General features: G+C 42.2%; 1 protein-coding gene across 14 annotated transcripts in view; it reads right to left on the bottom strand.

Moving 5' to 3' along the window:
• The window catches only part of TRDN (triadin), a 163,230-nt gene that overhangs the window by 105,130 nt on the left and 39,242 nt on the right, over nt 1-18,858 (bottom strand). For 13 of the 14 annotated variants that reach the window (XM_077926033.1, XM_077926028.1, XM_077926036.1 and 10 more), the window contains 5 exons: nt 11,647-11,706; nt 11,143-11,202; nt 8,056-8,151; nt 5,022-5,126; nt 1,760-1,825 (listed from right to left, as the gene is read on the bottom strand). In XM_077926033.1, coding sequence (XP_077782159.1) covers nt 1,760-1,825; nt 5,022-5,126; nt 8,056-8,151; nt 11,143-11,202; nt 11,647-11,706 — 387 coding nt within the window. The remainder of the gene's footprint in view (nt 1-1,759; nt 1,826-5,021; nt 5,127-8,055; nt 8,152-11,142; nt 11,203-11,646; nt 11,707-18,858) is intronic. The other variant, XM_077926032.1, reaches the window with a different exon arrangement.

Here is an 18,858-nt window from a genome sequence, read left to right as displayed (position 1 = left end):
CTAGAGCTGAATTTAGAGAAAGGAGAAGTAATGCCAGTGGAGAATGCATAGGCCTTGGAGGGAGTTAGCATGCATGTTCTGGATGAAATGGAAGTATCACCATCAGAACTTATTTTGAATCTATGTGTTCTCTTGGGTCAATCTCTACTCCTGGAAAAGCTGGTTGCTCTGATGCCCAGCGGTAAGTTTTGCAGGGCCTTCTTGGAAAGGGGTACTTTGTTGCATGCTTTTGCAACCTCCAGGACTGATTCTCCAGAACATAATTCTAGACACAGCTACTCAGACTAAGTCTCACGGTTCAGTTGGAACAATTCCCAGGTAGAGATGGACAGTTTCTCTCTCACCCATCTTAAGTTCCCTTAAATTTACACAAAGGTTTGTGCTCCCCTGCTACAAAAACACACCTGTGAAAAGTCCCAAGTAAATTCATCAGAATGGACAGCCATCAACATTAAGTGCATAATTCTCCTAATTTTATATGCAATTTTCACTCACATGTGCATTTTGATGTGCATTTTCTTTTAATATATCCATTTTTCTACAAGAGAACTAGATTGCAAGCACAAGTTTTGAAGGACAGCTGTGTTTCAGTTTGTGTATTGTTTTGGGAAGTGCAAACTAGGTAGGTTCTCGTTAAAATGTGAACTCCCCCACCCTTACTCCCAGGAAATTACGAAAAGGGGCTGCAAACTTAAATAAATAATTTTATCCTATTTGTAAGGGGGTTTTGTCCATCACAAACTTTACCAATCATACATATAAAGGCTGGAAGAAAATTAGATTGATGAGAAAAACCTAAAGCTTTTCTTCTTTCAAAATAAATTTAAAAATAGAACAGAAAAATGAAGAATAGAAATCGTCGTCCTCCTCCTCACAGCCCACTACCCTAGAATGTGTGTGGTAATTTTGAGATAGAAGCATCTTATCCAGGCATCTTTCCTCGCCTTGCTGTAGAAAGAAGTGAAACTGTCAGTGACAGAAACACACATAATCTGCTGGAATGAAAAAGTTGGTACAGTAAATAAAAGAGGGAAAATGAACGCCTATTTTTAGATGCTATGAAAGTCACAAACAAAGAGATGGTAAACAACCCCAAAAACATCCTGATCCTCACAAAATAGATAACTGATACGCAGGTAGAAAAGCTTTGTTAGAAACATGTCCCTGGAACCAATTTTGGAGGGGTAAGGTAAGGAAAAGGACAACCACCACCTCTTATACAATACCCACAGGATATTACCAGAAAACTCTGGATATTCCCTGTGTTTCCTAAGAAGAAGCACTTCATGAAATGGATATGCTATGTATTAGTACTGGGTGTGTGGGTGGCTGCTGGTGAGCTATGGACAAATGTCATGCAGCTGCTCTAAAATGAACACAAGCCCAGGGAAGGTTATTGCAAAACAAATTTGTTACGCTTTAAGGTGCCCCCAGGACATTTGATCATGATAGAGAAATGTGAGTAATGAAGGGATTAATAGTTCTTCATCAAAGCACAACACTAAGTACACCAAACCAAAAGTGTTAAATTCATGATGGGCAGAAAATACAAAATGGCAGCCACTGGTGAACAAAATGACAACTACTGGGAAGTTGCACATGAATTGGAAGCTGCTCATGAATTGGGCACCATGGACCAAGCCTCCTTGCCTTCCATTCTGCCACAGTTAATGACACCCAAAATTTGCTGCCTGATGTAGGCTGTTTTCACTGTGCCTCATGGTAGAGCCACTTCTCCATAAAATATAATGAGCATTACCTTTTGGGGGAAGCGGTGCTTTCTTTTTAGGCTTTTCTTCCTTTGCAGGTTTCTCTTTGGGGGGTTCTAAAAAGGAACAGACACGATACAGCACTTATACAAAAAATAGCAGCTGAAATCCATTTGTTTCAGTGGGTCTACTCTAATTTAACTGGGTACAATACTATTTACATTTTACATATCATCTATGAAAATCCACATGTGTAGTTTGGTCTATGTTATACAGTCTATGCAATGGCAAACAGCCAGGGATGCATTCACATACTTTTAAAAACAAACAAACAAACCAACCAAATCCCACCAATCAGCTGTTCAGGAGGGCATTGGAGGTGTGGATTCCGTGATTGCAATCTAACCTGAAATCTCTCCAAGGAGAGAGATCTCAGAATTTAAACTAAGTGTATAGGCTCAGCTACAGCTCATCTTTACACCTCTGTTTGACTGCAGTCATACATTTGAACTTCTTTTCAGCAGAGAGGGTTATTTGAAACAACCAGAAATTAAAGCTCAACACAACATAAATATGGATTATCACATATGCCTGTGCCACACAGACACTGATAATGAGAACTGGAAATCCTTTTAAACCCTGGTTTATCCATTGAAGTTATTTCAGACAATAGCTGTTTTGTCAATCGATAATCTCATTCCCTGCAGGGTATGAACTTTAACCCCAACTGGCCACTGCAAATACTGAAACATGATTATGCTGGAAGGAAAGTTTAAATTCGATAAGCTAAAATGAAAAATGACCGTAAGTGCTCCTGCAAATACCACATGTCCACTTGCCTTAAGCAAGTCATTTCCTTTTCAGGCAAATACAATGTAATTAGTTTTTCTTTAATTATCATCCATCAACCTTGGAAGTAGAGCACGAGTAGATTCTGTGCCTGGGAGAACCCTGTGTTTTCATGACAATTTCATGGAATAGTCATATAACGGGTACCCCATTATTTCTGTGGAATCAGTTAACATAACATTGGACAAGTTACCCCACCTGAATCTTAGAACAGGTATCATTTCCCTATCCCATGAATCTTGAAAATACACATGGGAACAACTTCATCATCATTTCCGTTTTCCAGATGGAGATCTGAAGCTGAAGAATCAGCTCAGTTCATTCTCTGTCATAGTTCCCATTCATTCCAATGAATGGCACTTGTGCAGGAAGCAATCTTGGCGCATTGGGCCTTTGGTCAATAAGGTACAATTCTAGCTATATGTAGATAAAAGTGCTTTTACTTTTCTGAGCCAATGTGAGGTATGCCCGTGAAGCCATGCACCTAAAAATGATTGACAGTGTGCACATGCATTGAAAACTTGTAATTTGTTACTCAAGTCCCTAAAGAATAAGGCAGTTAACATTTTACATAACACTTATCTATAAACAATCCGGCAATCACTAAATTAATTTGCATTTCCCCCCTCCCTATCTACTGCCACTGTTGCAACCAGGCTGGCTCATTATCTTATTTAATTAAAACCAGTGTTTCATATATATGTTTTCACCTCACTGGCCTTCCCATAATTTTGAAAGCTTGAAACTAATCAGATAGAGTTTTAGGCTTTGCACATATGAATTTTTAAATCTGAAAACAACTGCAAAAAAGTCTTTACTCCCTTGCAGCTAAAAGTGTTAGCTTCCTACGAAAAGCAGCATTGTGGCTTGATCCCCATATGGAATAGGAAGCCACCTGAGAAGGTTCGCCACCATCAACAGTCATTCATACAAATGAGATTTATAGCTACAGCAAATTCTGTTCCCAGCTGATAGGAGAAGTGTCCCTGTTCAGCAGCCTTGCAGCAAACTCTGGAGCATGAGTAGGCAAACTAAGGCCAGGGGGCTGGATCCAGCCCAATTGCCTTCTAAATCCGGCCCGCAGGCGGTCCGGGAATCAGCGTGTTTTTACATGAGTAGAATGTGTCCTTTTATTTAAAATGCATCTCTGGGTTATTTGTGGGGCATAGGAATTCATTCATTCCCTCCCCCAATATAGTCCGGCCCCCCACAAGGTCCGAGAGACAGTGGACTGGCCCACTGCTGAAAAAGTTTGCTGACCTCTGGAGTATGCAGGGTCAGGAGGTCTCAGGAGGAAAGGAAGTTTTCATAAAGCTAATGAGGTAGAAATCATAGATCATTCAGTAGGTGTCAGTCAGCAGTTCAGTCAGATGGGTGGGGTACAAATGATAAAATTATTGTTATTGTTATTGTTATTGTTATTATTTATTAGAATGTTGAACTAGGATCTGAGAGACCAGGGTTCAAATCCTCGTTCAGCCAAGAAGTTCACGGGGTGACCTTGGGCCAGTCTCTATCTCTCGGTCTAACCTACCTCACCGGATAGTTGTGAGGATAAAATTGGGAAGGGGAAGAAGCATGCATGCCATGTTGAGCTCCTTCGAGGAAAGGTAAGATGTAAATGTAAAAATAAATATAGTTCCATTGACTTTTGTTCGTGGAATGGGAAGAGGCACCAACTTACGCTTTTCCCCAGGCAGCAAAATGTCTTGAGTTTTGCCCTGGCTAGAGTGTCACACAATGGCATTGTTTCACTCCTCCCCAATCTCCCAACAGTGTGAAACTCCAGGGATCCCAGGCACTTACGCAAGGTCTGGTTTCCTCAGAATGAGGGACAGCAAAGACTGTGGTGTCATCAGGAAATGTGGTTTTTTACACAGATATACAACCTGAGCCTACTATGGAGGGGCTCGCAGCATTAACACCCCAAGAAGGTCTTGCTTCCCCCATAGTCATAGCTTTGGATTCCAGCAGAAACCAGGCATGGCTCTCACTCTCTGTCTTCTGCCTGAAACCTATCTCTAGTTTTTAGCTCACACACATGCCTTTTTCCTTCTCACCAACAGCCAGGTGCCCTCTGGCACAAAGCCACTTCTGTTGCTACCCTAATGAGCCATACCACCATAGGACTACCACCCCTATGTATGGCCTGGCTGTTCCAACAATTGAATCTTTGCTGGATCCAGGAATTAGGTGGGTCTCAGGCAGACATACAGCCTAACTCTCTGACCCTCCAAACTCACAACAGCATTTCTCTTCCCAGGGGACAACATGATAGGTTTGCCTACCATTTCAAGAGACAGGCCCTTTAGTGGGTCATAACTGGGGGCCCCCTCTGCCCCCCGGCAAATGTAGAGCTCCCTCTCAAAGTAGGGCATCATCTCTCCATATCCCTGGTGGTTTATTATATGAGTCAGAACTCTTGAGTTGCTCTTTATAGAATTCATGAAAAGCAGCGATTACCTTTGGCTTTCCCCATTTTTTCAGGTCGTTCAGGTTTGCCGCTCCTGTCAGGCTTTTCTTTCTTTTCAGGCTTCTCATGTCTTTCGGGCTTTTCTTTGTGTATCGCTACAAAAGGACAAGCATATTTAGGTACAAGATATAAAAACGGCATCTTGGTCAAATGGCACCATAGCACAATGGGGCTTTCAGACTAAGCTGAGGACAGATAGCATCCCACCCACACACCCCGGAACTGCTGCCTCTTACCTTCCCTTTATTTCAATGAAACTCTGGCATGCTTGCTGAGGGAATCCCATTTAAATGAATGGCTATGGCACAGCAGCAAAGCATAGGGGAATTTGTTCCTATCTCCTATCTATTACTGGGTTGACCTGCTGTTTGTTTGTTTGTTTAATATGGGAAAAGCTAATTATCATTGCCATTTTTTCACAACGCACTGGCGTTCCAGTATCTATTTTCCTGACAAAATTAACTACTGACAGCTAGTTTTAATTTTTAAAGTATATCCACACACACACACACACACAAATTGCTAAGCTACTAAAACACACACATATAAACCCCATAATATAAAACTGGCAGGTGTGGGTGCTAAGAGTGCCAAGAAAAACTGGCTGAGGGCCAAAACAGATGTAGCGCCATGGTCTTGAGGAATACACACACACACACACACACACACAATTTAAGCACAGGAGGAAAGCTCCCATGAGTGCCAACATAAACGTCCCTCCCAGGATTATCAGGAGAGAGTGCTGCGCTCAGGTTCTGCATATGGCTCCCAATAGGCATCAGGGTGACGATTGTAAGAAGAGGATGCTGGACTAAATGGACCGTTGGCTCTTCTTATGTCCCTATGTCCTTCAGGGGAGGCATTTTCATCAGGACCATATTGTGGGTGGAAGATTACCCCGCTTCCCCGTGTCCCATGTTCATGGCCCTGCAACCCACCACCACAGTTGTTGTCTTGAAATAAAAAAACACATTAAATGCATTTGCACATTTAGTATCATGTCTATTTCGGCCTCGAACCTCTTGCATAAGAATGTCATTTGAGCTTTTGCTACTATGCAGTAACAATAACAAATCATCTCTAAAAATGGCGGAAATGTCCTAAACCTGGGTCCAGTGCTTTCAGGGAAAATGGGTATTTATGTATTTCCCAGTCTGGCTACCTTTAGCAAGTAAAGATCTAGTCCAAATGACCAGTCAGGGAAGATTTTATAAGCTTGAAAAGAATCATAGACTTGTAGTGTTGGGAAAGACCATGAGGGTCATCTAGTCCAACCCCCAGCAATGTAGGAATCTTTTACCCAATGTGGGGCTCAAACCCACAACCCCGAGATCGAGAGTCTCACACTCTACCCCAAGAGTTGTTCCCATTTTCATTTTCAATTGTCTAAGCAGGAAAACAAAAAGGGTTTGTTGGCCAGCAACTTTTGTGAATTAGAATGGGGCTGACCACACTGACATCACTAGGATTTAGGTATCAAGGTCTGCAGCCGATAATTGCAAGAGATGGAGCTTTAGGTAAAAATCTATATTTTGCTTATTTATATATCCCTCCCTACTCACTCCTTCAGAATAAGAGGTTTATTTCGCCTGCTTGCTGTGGAGTGCTGGAAGCCTAGGGTAGATGCTTGAAAAGCAAGTGGAATGAGGGCGCGGGGGGGGGGGGGGAGCGGCACAGTAGTAGACATAGTCTCAAATGACTTAAATCAATTTCAGTCAGATCCTGATTCAGGGAAGCAGTTCAAAATGTCAATAAGTGTTTTCATTAATGAATGATCCTGTTCACTGCAGCATTATGGTGGTGAAAAATAGCATGCCATTTTCAATGAAAACTATTATCAGTGAGCAGCTTTGCTGGGGTCTAGGACTTTAAGAGAATAGCAAGTTGATACAAAACTGCTTTGTCCAACTATACCACATTAAAAAAGGCTAGCTCGGGGTGTGTTATTTTCACATCAAAGGAAAAGCAAGAGAGGAGGGCCGACTGTGAGTGCTTGTTCAAACCAAGCAAATGACGGATGTTTGTGGAGGCAGCTAATTACCCTCCAATTTTATTCTGGTTATTGTTTTTACACCCGCTTCTTAAGCACTTCACTTGACTGGAAATTAAAACCAGATATTGCTTCCTCTCTGCTGAGTCAAATGAAAGTACACAATAATGTGGCTTTCACAGAGGAATCTCATTGGTGCCACTGGCACAGTGAAGAACTGCACTCTCTGGCACATCGGCCGAGAAACACTAAAACACTTTCTCACTGGCCTGACTTGCAAAACATGATAAACCAGACCAGGACATACCAGAACAGCACACACATGTGGGTTAGCAGGGAGCTCACACCTGCTTTCTCCAGTCTTTTTTTAACCCTGTGGCATGTTGAGCTAGGCCAAGGCTAGGTCTAGTGTGTTGTCCAAACCTAGGCTCATGCTTAAGCTTGCTAACCACAAGCACAGATTCGGTTGACATGCTGAGCTCTTTCCTTGCTAACCACAAGTTGTAGTCAGGAATGAATTTTGGGTGCAGTATGTGATTAGCAAGGAGAGAGTGTAACCACATGCTTAGATTCAGATAACACACTAAGGTGAACTTTAGCTTAGCCCAACCTGGGAGTAATATATACCAGGAAAGAGCAAAGCAATTGTGAGCTCCAAGAGATCCAAGACTGTGAGCTCCAAGAGCCTGCACCTTCGCAGAAAGTCATTATTGTGTTGTGTGAACCAGCTCACTGTGTTGGAATTTGGGTCATAGCAATCTTTTATTTATAGCAGCTGTGTTCCTGTGGTTAAGGTCATCACGTTATCATCATTGGTGCCCACAGGGCAAGATTCTGGCGCAGGCATCCAGGGCCCCACTCAGCAAAATGAACAGGAGGACCACCAAGCACAGCAGGACTGGCTTACCACATTTTGAAGCCACACCCATTGACATCTGAAGAGGGACCATTTTGCTCACTCACAATACTTTCTCCTGTGCAGAAGTACAGGGGCACGTATGCACTGCAGCTATGTCCCTCAACTAACCACTTACCTTTAGAGATTTCTCTTTTTTCAGGTTTTTCTACTTTCTCTGGCTTTTCAGGTTTCTTAGCTTTCTCTGGCTTTTCAGGTTTCTCTTTGGGAATTGCTAGAAATAATAACACCAATATAGTCATGTATCTGAAATATACATATATCTTAGAGGGGAACACCAAATAATGGTGTCTGACTTGAAAACATGCACTCATAGGTTCTGTGATGTCTAACACATTGAGGAATAGTGACTTGCAGTACAATTGTAAGCATTTTTATTCCACACATTAATGCACGTGAACACATGCACACCTGCACCCTCCCTTTGCTTTACACACACACAAGCACACACACAAACAGATGGACAGACACACACTCTCATGGGTGTGCAAACAGACACAACTTGCTAACTACAATATTGTAATTTATATTGTAATTTAATGTTGTGAACTGCCCTGAGTTCCACAGATGAAGGGTGGTATACAGATTTAATTAATTAATTAATTAACAACTCCCTCACTTGCCTTCCCTCTCATTCAGCTCCCCAATCAGCTGTTGAATGGAAGAAGGCACACAGTTTTAACAAAGAGGATGAAGTTCACCATTGTGCTCTTCGAGTTGTTCCTAGCATTGCAGCCAGACAAAACAATTGCCCCTCTCCTTTCCATGCATGCTGTTCCAGGGGTTCTCCTAACTCTCACCCAAGCCAATTTCAAGGGTGATGGGCGTAAGAAGAAGGGGGGGGAGCATTATTGTACAAGTGTAAATCTGTGTGCAGAGCTTCTACTGACAGGAATGGTGAGGTGAATTCCACCTTATGATGCCACCATGTGCCTCCTCAGCCAATTGGTGTTGGGAGGAGCTGAAGAGTTCTCTAGTTGGTGTCTGAACACTGACAGTCGTTTGGCTGGCTGAGGAGAATGTGATTGCCATCTTGAGGTGCATGTTGTGGGACAGCTGGGCAACCCACAACCAGGCCCCAAAAAAGGTCTGTGAGGGCCACAGGAAGTAGGTTGCCCTTGTGTGTTTTATAAGTCTAACCTATTCTGCATTGGTGGTGGTGGTTGTCATTAGAAATTAGTTTAGCTTCAAGATGGTGAATTAGCAACAATGTTTCTTTAGTAAGTGTATCTCTTCAGGGAAATCTGCATTTTCAAACACTGCTAGCTCATGGCCTGCCACACAGAATTAACACCCACAGACAGCTGCCAGCTTACACTGGTATTGCTGCTGTTCCCTGTTTCTGCATTAAAGACATTTAAAAATCTTCAGAAGCTACTTGGGAAAATGCTCCCTCAGTAGGGGAAAGCAAGACTTTCCTGATAAAAATAACTTTCCCTTGAACTTAAGCAATATTCCTTATCACAAGAGAATGACTGGTGAGGGATGAGTCAGATGAATTTGGGATTTTAGGCAGCCTTTTCTTCCTTCTTGCAAAAGCTTCTGGCGGACAGCAGAGGACAGTTGTTGCATTATTCTCACCCTGCCCTGAGAATAAACTCCCAGATCCTAGATTTAGTTCCTCGGAGAATAATAACAACGCACCATCAATTTATAATGAGACAATAAGAACGTGCATGGAGTTTCCAGAAAGAAAACAATGGAGGGGGCACTAATGGCAACAAAGGAAGAATGGTCCTTAAATAAAAAAGGATGATTCTTTTTTTGAGAAGCTTTCTTCCTTTGCCTGCAGGAGCTTCCAAAACTCACCCCATCACAACCCATCATTTACATCCTCTGCCGTATCTCCAAGCCATTACCTAAGAGCATTTACACCACCACTAACCCAGCATGACACACTCTACTCCATGGGCCTTCTCCTAGTTCCATCCTTCAAGCCTGAATACAACCACCATAGCACTCCTTTGCCCACTCCAAGCGCTCCTTAACAACTGCCTGTTCTGGGCTCTGAAGTGCCACTTTAACATCCTAATTTTTGTTACTTGTGGCTTCAGGGACATTGAATCTAGTGAGTGGTAGTGGGTGAAAGGTGGAGAACCACTGACTTTCTTTATTTTGAAAGTCATGCTGAAGCCCCGGTGCGCTTCCATGGCCTTGCCCCAGAGAATATTCCATGCCACCAATCCAAGCGATGTCAAAATGTTTAATCATCCCTAGAATTTGAAGTCTCCTATTTTGGCAGCACCTGCCATTCTCAGATAAGCACATAGCCTTCAGACACGGCTCTTTCTGCGTCCTTATGAGGAAGTGGTGGTCACTGTTGTCCTACAATCCAAGATTAGCATATTGTGCTGTGAGGATGCTGCCAAGGCTAACCAGGCAGGCCTGGCAAACTAATTATAGCAATCCCTTATCCTATATTTGGTGGCAGGAAAAGAGATTTGCTCATCATGCCAATACATTCTGCACTTATCCACATCCCCCTCTGTTTACCCAGCTAATTGGTTGCACCAAGGAGACCTCGATGCTGCGTAATTCTTTTTGAAACATTTTTAACGGCAAACTGTGTAAATGTTACTGGTCAGTATAAGTGCAAAACTTATACAATTTTGGAATTGGTCCTCTGCATCACAGTAAATGTTTCCATTTTGGTTTGCACCATGGTTGATTTTAAGCCAGCCTGATATTTGTTTATTTATATTTGCCCATGGCAAGTTTTTAGTTCCAGCCTCCAAAAGAAAGGTCACTCTGTGTTCTCACTGCAGCTGCTTCTGTCTTCACTGGAGAGTGAAAGAGGCGAGATATTTTGCAGTGATCTCCAATGCCTTATGAACACAAGTGTCTGCAATGAAGATTAGCACCTATGAATTTTGCCTCATATATCTGGTTCTACAGGGGCTAGAGACTTGCTTTTCGAACATAAAAATGAAAGCCCAGATTCCTGGCCAGCCAAAGAAGCTAACAGGCACTTAATGCTGGGTTAGCAAGTCATATGACTGAGCTGAATGGGCTTAGAGTGCAGTCTAATATCCATTAGGGTCAGCTCATCTGGCCGAGCCCCCACTGAACTGGATAACCTATTGATTGGTGGGTAAGGCTTTTCACTCCCAGAGCAGATATTTGTGTGTTTTCAACTGTTTCTGAGGAGTTCTGCACATTCTTACAAACAGAACACACTGGGAATAAAATACATAGAAATCATCACCTTTGGGTGGAGGCTTCTTTTCAATTTTCTCATGCTTTACAGGCTTGTCTGGTTGGATTTCTGGAAGCAAAACACCAGTTAGTTCCTGGAAAGCAATTTTTAAAGTACATTGGAAAAACAACAGTGCCAGTTAGCTAGTGCACCGAATATTTGAAATTATTACCATTTTTATTTTGTATACCCTACTTTTTTCCATCCACAAAGATGCTGCTCAAAGAGGTTTGCAAATATAAACGCAACACTGATCCAATCATTAAAATACAAATCATGAAGATAGTGAAAATGGCCACAAAAAGTAAAACCCAGAAAAACATAAAGGATGGGCAGATTCACAGAAGAGGAGGTGGGCCTCCAGGTAGCCTGGTTACTTGAAGCCCAGTTTAGAACTTTACAGTATTGGTAATATCCAGGACCTTTAATTGCACTCGGAAATTCACTGGAAACAGAAAAAAGGGAAGAAAACATACAGAACATACCCATAATAATTTAAATAGAAATTATTACCTTTGGGTGGTGGCTTCTTTTCAGTTTTCTCTGGTTTTTCAGACTTATCTATGTGGATTTCTGGAAGCAAAACATTACTTAGTTATTGAAAGAGATACTATTGTCGCAGGAAGGCAGTGGAGAAAATACGTCAAAAACACATCAAAGTTACCTGGCTTAGAAATGAAACTTTTGAAATATTGAAAAAGAATATATATTGCCTAGACACAACAGTGTTCTTGATAGTGTTGCTGTTTTCAAAATCCAGTATTTATTCCATGGGGGCAGGGGGGAACAGTTCACTCTGTAGGGTCAAGCTAACAAGGAAGTGGCAAGGCCACTTACTAGGACAGGGAAGGGAAAGGCAGTAGAAAGGTAGCGGATGCACAGATGCTCCTCAGAGCCAATCCAATGCTCCGACTGGCGCATCCACACACCACAATGACAGTAGCGGAGAAAGGGGGTGCGGTGGGGGCAGTTCGCCCCGGGTGTCATCCTGAGGGTGGGTGACATTCGGCACGCTGCATGCCCATGACTCCCAAGCCTATCCCGACTCCTGAGCTGTCAAAAGGAAGGGGGAAGACCGCCAGCAAAGCAGCGCAGCTCCTCTCTTCCCCCGACAGCTCAGGGTAGAGTCCTGAGCTTTCGGGGCAAGGGCGGAGCTGCGCCGCTTTGCCGGCGTCTTCCCCCTTCGTTCTGACAGCTCAGGAGTCGGGGGAGAGTCGTGGGCGGGCAGCTAGCCCCTGTGTGCAGCTAGCCCCCCTGGGATGTGCGCAGCTAGCCCCACCCCCGGGTGCTGGAGCATCTAGCTCCACCTCTGCATACTGCCATCTCACACGCTCACCCAGTAAACAAATAATATATATATATATTAATGAATTTATTGTTTCATTCCATCCTTTAAATTTGCAAAATGGTGCAAGGATGAAATTGTGTGTTAGTGCAACTGAGCAAGATCTCTTGCCTCACGAGTCTTTAGCAGTGAGTTGCTCTTTACTCCCCCCACCAGACATTTTTCAGGTGCAGCCTCTTTTGAGCTCCCTGTTGATTTTATATCCAGGGCTATGCATGTAGAACAAACTCCATTGCAAATGACTACCATTGAGTTTTATGGGGCCATGTTCACAGAGAAGAGACAAATTCCTTTGCCGCTCCTAAGAGTCCTGATGTTCTTGGGAAAAGGGACTGATTTAAACCCACTACCACATTTGGGTTCCTGATACAACCTGACTGCTACTCAGTGGGGTCAGTTTTATAGCCGAAAAACAGCATCCCTAAAGAACTTGTAACATTTAAGGGGGGGGGAGAAATCACATCCCCCCCATCAGCTTCTTTTCAGTGCCTTTTTTAAACAGCATCTGCTTTATTCTCTATGACAAATAGCTTTAATTTTCTGCTAATCACATCATATCTTTTTTGCTGAGTTGCCAAAGCAGTTGTATTCTCATAGAAGACTTGCATGGCCAGTTGAAAGGATGCAATTTATCTCCATCAGAGAGGCATATTGTTAATAAATCCTAAATATTATGAATTCATGTTTAGAAAACTGACAGAATCCAGCAGCAGCAACGATAATCTCAGTCACCAAGGCAACCATCCTGATTCTCTATAAGATGACAGTACAGTTTATTAAATTATTGTGAGAGAGTATGTATTTTTAAAGAAGTATTTCATTGCTAAATTTTCATTAGCTACCAAGGAAATCCAGAGGGGGGGGATCCACAGCTTTCTTTTTACACTGCTGGTTTCACAGCAGTTTAGAATGTTATTTCCTTGATTGTGAATATCACCTTTTCTGATAATAGAAAGATACACATCACCTGTAGGCAAATAATTATTTTATATTCTCTAAGATGAAAAATCAATAACCTGTTCAACTACAATTTTAAAATATTGAGGAGATACGTTTCTGTAAAAGTTTAGCAGATCAGCATAGCCTTGCACTACTCCGTTTGGAATTCCCAAGCCACGGCACAGATTTTACAGATTATGATATGAAATTGTTTTCCACATGTTTCACTGTGTTGCGTGAACTGAGCCGCAGTAAAGTTCCTCCATGCGGCAGTAGAATTTCAACTACTTAAAAGCACCTGAGATCTATGGCTATAGGGCAGCATGCAAATTCAGTCATTCAATCAGTTAATTAATAACTCTCCCATTGAGATCAATCGAACTCAAAAGCACAAACATTGCTTGGATTATTCCAGTTTTTCAATACAAAATCCTGGAAGATTAGAGTTTGATTTAAAATGATGAAATATAATCTTACATTGACCAGCTCCTGCACCAATATAACATGATCTATTTAATTTTAAAGCTCATATTTGAGCATTTGGGGGTGAATTCTGACAGCAATATGTCTGTCTTGATTCCGTCATGTCAAATGCATATACCAATATAGGAAAAGGCAGAAAGAAAAAAGCCTATATTATAGAAGTAGTTTGGCAAGCAGTGATCAGAATAATTTTAGCTAACCATTGTTCCTCTCCTCTGACTGCAAAAGTGTTGGGGCTCAGTGAGTGGGAAATAACATCTTTAGCAATCTAATTAGCTTGATCCTTTTGTAGTTTTAACCACAGATTAACAAGGGTTTATCTCTATGCTGGCTTGCTGCTTTGAAGTCCTATTTTCTGTCAATTCAGGATGCTAACTGCCCCATACTGATGTCTACCAACCATTCAAATTAGAAAAGGATATCCGATTTTGCCTTCTGACATCCAAGACCCCATTCACCTGTCCTGTAGACATTTTGCTGCTGCCTTTTGAACCACCTTTGTTGCCATCACTGTTCTTGTCCCCTCGGTCTTCCAGTTTAGTCTTTTCAACATCTTCGGGGTGTTTAACAAATGGATAGTGAATGAACACAAGCTGCAACGCAACACTTGTGTACTTGGCATAAAAAGTCAACTTCTGCTGGCTTCTGTATGAAAAATGCATTGGCAATCAGCCAATGTACATTCTGTATTCAGAGCAAGCAAAGAGCAGGAGATAGAGGGCATGTGAACATGCATGTTGACTGGGCACATGAAAAACATGGAGCATCTAGAGGGTGAATAAGCATGCCTTTAGAAGATGAAAAAAACTAAAGGATGAGATTGAGAAAGAATGGGTGGAAGAATGGTGGTGGCAAAAATCTTTAAGAAACAGAGAAAAACAAAGACAAAGTGTATTTGTGTAGGTTAGCAGGGTTAATTTTGTGGTCCCAGTCACAGTGCCACCCTCCCCTAGGTAGTGACTAAAGAAAGGTGCAATAAAATAACCCAATCAGACAATGATCTGGATTAAAATGGCCATTAAAATGTAGGAGGAATTTGGCTCAGGCATTGGGTATATATCCATCCCAGCCTCCTTGAGGGAGGCCTGATACTTTTTCAGGGCCGTGTCAAGGATTATGGTTTCCCCAAGACACTGATCTACTGAGGTGACTGCCCTAAGGTCGCCACTGGAAGCTCTATGGCCTGTCTGCCCCACACTTGGCTTCTGGACATAGACTTTCACCAAGACCCCTCTAACAGTGTACCCTGATTACACTTCTGGTTCAGGACAGGGTGATGCACCACTTCACCCAAAAGCGACTGCACTGTGTAAGACACACACAATCAGCTTTTATGCGTTGACATTGCCCATCTGGGGGGGTCTCTGATTGGCCCGTTTTGAACTTAAGCTTTTGGCACTAAGTCGTGCCCTATGACCCTGCTGGCTGAGGAATTCCCAAGCGACCAGCCCACCACGTGTATTCTGGCTGCCAGGAATGGTAGGTGAGGGTGAGGGACCACAACCATTGCTCACCCAAGAAAGGGGTGAGCAGCCATTTTGGTCTTTTGAAGACACAGAATTACTTTTTTGTGTTTATAGCCCGTCAAATCTGATGTACAGTGGGCAGATCTGCATTCACGAAACATTCATGTAAATGCCTGTTATGACTCTAAGCTATCCTCCTAAACCATAACAAATGACAGAGCACCTCAACTTCCTGTAGAAACACACAATGCTATTTCAATATAGGAATTCAAAAAGCAGATAAGTTATTGGTTAAAAAAAAAAGAAGGTAAAGGACCCCTGACAGTTAAGTCCAGTCGCAAACGACTCTGGGGTTGTGGCACTCATCTCACTTTATTGGCCGAGGAGACAGCGTTTGTCTGCTTCTGCAGACAGCTTTTCCAGGTCATGTGGCCAGCATGACTAAGCCGCTTCTGGCGAAACCAGAGCAGCGCACGGAAACACTGTTTACCATCCCGCCGCAGCAGAACCTATTTATCTACTTGCACTTTGATGTGCTTTCAAACTGCTAGGTTGGCAGGAGCTGGGACTAACAATGGGCGCTTACCCCATCACGGGGACTGCCAACCTTCCAATCGGCAAGCCCAAGGCCACACTAGATATTTGAAAGGTCACTTGACATGCAGCTAATCCAGAGTCCCCACTACAAGCTACACTCCTCCATGTGACTCAGTATGATTGATTGCTTCCTTGTGTTCACTATCAGGCCATTCGGCTTTCCACAATATCCCACTGACATGATGGGAAAGCGACATGAGCTCCACCTTTGACTGGACTTAACCATCCAGGGGTCCATTACCTTTAGTTTTACACGCAGAAGATTAGAGTTTGTGATCAGTATATGCCTTCTTACTGCTGTGCTAGACGTAGTGTGCTAAGATCAAGCAGTTTGCTCTGTGTACCACAGTAAACAAAAATACTATGGCTGAGAATCTTAACTGTTCTAAAATATTTCCATTGCAGTCCTGGAACCATTATACAGTACACCCTCCCCGAATTACTTTACTTGGAACCACTGAGAAGCAAACAACCACTTTCAGGTCTTAGAAAACCCAGCAGCTCTGTGTTTACCAAAGAGATAGTCTGACTTTATGATGCATTCAAATACAAGTCTATTTTGTTTTCAGGAAGAGAGCAATACAGATTTATCATGGATTAAGGCTTTACTGCTGAGAATTTTAAGCGATTTCCCCACTGGGGTGTAGCTCTATTGAAGCCCTCAGTGATGAAAATATTAGTGCCAGCAAGTCAAACACATCCCTTCTTCTCCACAGCAGCAGGTGTTTTGATTTGAGAGATAATAGTTTTGATTATTTCTTTGTTGGGCAATAAGGCAAAAATGGGAGAACTGCATGAAAGTACTTTTGATCCCCCAAAGGGGAACAAATATCACAACTGGAGAGAGACCTGTTGGAATGTAATGTAAAAGTGCTGTCTAAAATGCATACAATATTATTGGAATGGGAGACAAAGGATGAGCAAGTAAAATCCTCAATGATACACTGGGCAATAGATATTGGTCATAATACAGACAGGGAAGCATGGGAAGGAATGTGGAATATGGATATAAAATTTACAGCATGTTATGATCTAAGAGAAAATTATATGAAAATGATATACCAATGGTATCCAACACCAGGCAAATTGGCAAAAATGTATGAATCTAAATCAAATAAGTGTTGGAAATGTAAAGAGTAAGAAGGTTCTTTTTATCATATCTGGTGGTCTTGTAGTAAGGATAAAGCTTACTGGGAAATGAAACATAATGAAATGAAAAGGATGTTTAAAACACTGTTAGTAAAAAAAACCCCAGAAGGGTTTCTTTTGAGAATTATAGGGACCGAACTACCTAAACCATATAAAAACTTATTCATGTATGCTACTATAGTGACAATAATGTTACCAGAAAACCCTATGGCCTTGGGATGGTTAAATTCAGAGCTAGCCTAACCATGTGGTGACATAAAGCAAATGTTTCAACTGGAGCTGACAATAGTGGGCTATAGTGGCAATAAGTCTCACCAGTAGTAGCAGTCAGTGTTGAAGGATGGTGGTGTTTTCCTGACCTGTCACTGCCGTTGGATACTTACCAACAGGGGGAAGGGTAAAACATCAAGGAGGTCAGCATGGTGAACCAGCAGTAGTACTGGATTGGCTCTGCTGGCGCATCTGCACTGCACCAACCTCCCTGCCACCTCATCCCTCCCTGTTACCCTCCCAGTACAGCACAGTGATGCTGGTGGCAGAAGGTCAGGTAAACACCACCACCCTTCCATGTGGACTGCTACCAAGGCTGCATTCACAGGACAGTTTATTCCATTTTCATGAGGTTTTCCAAATCATAGTAGAGCTTCCACACAATGTAAAAGCCTTTTGTTCTTCTGTTTCCTTTCTATTCTCATACCAGTAGCTATATCTCTCTTCCCTGTACCTTCCTTAAATTCCCATCTAATAATTCTGCATAACATAATCTCAGCATGTTGCCTTCTTTTTGCCTAGGGTGCAAAGAGAACAGAAATTTAAGCTACACCTCCTGTTTTAATTAAGCATACTGTTTTCTTTGACTGAACATGATAATTTCTTTGCTCAGGTGTGGTCCTTTACTCTAGATGTGCTGCTAATGGTATGGATGGATCCATGCTGGATTCATTTATGAAGGACATTCATTTTGTGTGTTTTTTTCCTGATGCCTGAAAGGTGGCCACTGATTTCAGGAAGCCTCCCCATGCACAGTTATGCACTACAAAAACAGTTATGCAGTCCTGCAGTCTTCCAAAATAAAAGTGTGTATATTTTAACACAAAGTGCTTTGCAAGAAGATTCACAAAATTGCCTTCCGGTGAGTAGTAGTTAAGAGGCAGCAAGCCCCCATTGCAGTCCACTGTAAAAGCAATTCACATACAAAAAGAAGCACAGTGCCATATGGAGATATAAAGAGAAAATCAGCTAAACTCTGAAAGCACTAAATATGCAAATTGGGATATTCTTTAGAGACGAGTGAATGGAATAACTAATTACCCAAATGGTGCCAACATCAGCCATACTGGCAAACTCTATAAAACCCCACAGGTTTCAGGAGAGCGTTGTGCTATTCTAGTGCTTGTATTTTAAGTGGCTCTGCAGTTTGAAAGAGGGATTTTGGATTTAGATAAGGATTGGTGTTTTTTGTTGGCTGGTTAAACAATTTCCATAAACATGAACATTACCAAAATGTTACTGCCACCCCTGAATATTATTTAAAGATTGTTGAAGTGAAAGGAGAATAAGAATTTTCAGTCCTAAGCAGGTGGACAGAAAGGGGACAGCAGAATGTCAACAAGGTGTTAACATTTACAGGTGTGTGACAGGCCCTGGGACAGTGCAGAGGCCGTATAGCATTAGATTTTGTTATGAAAGCAAACCATTCTCAGTAGTCTTAATGGCATATTAATTTTATTTAACATCTCCTGCCTT

This window comes from Podarcis muralis, chromosome 3 (genome assembly GCF_964188315.1).
Source record: "Podarcis muralis chromosome 3, rPodMur119.hap1.1, whole genome shotgun sequence".
Taxonomy (NCBI): domain Eukaryota; kingdom Metazoa; phylum Chordata; class Lepidosauria; order Squamata; family Lacertidae; genus Podarcis; species Podarcis muralis.
This window is presented reverse-complemented; position numbering and strand designations above follow the sequence as displayed.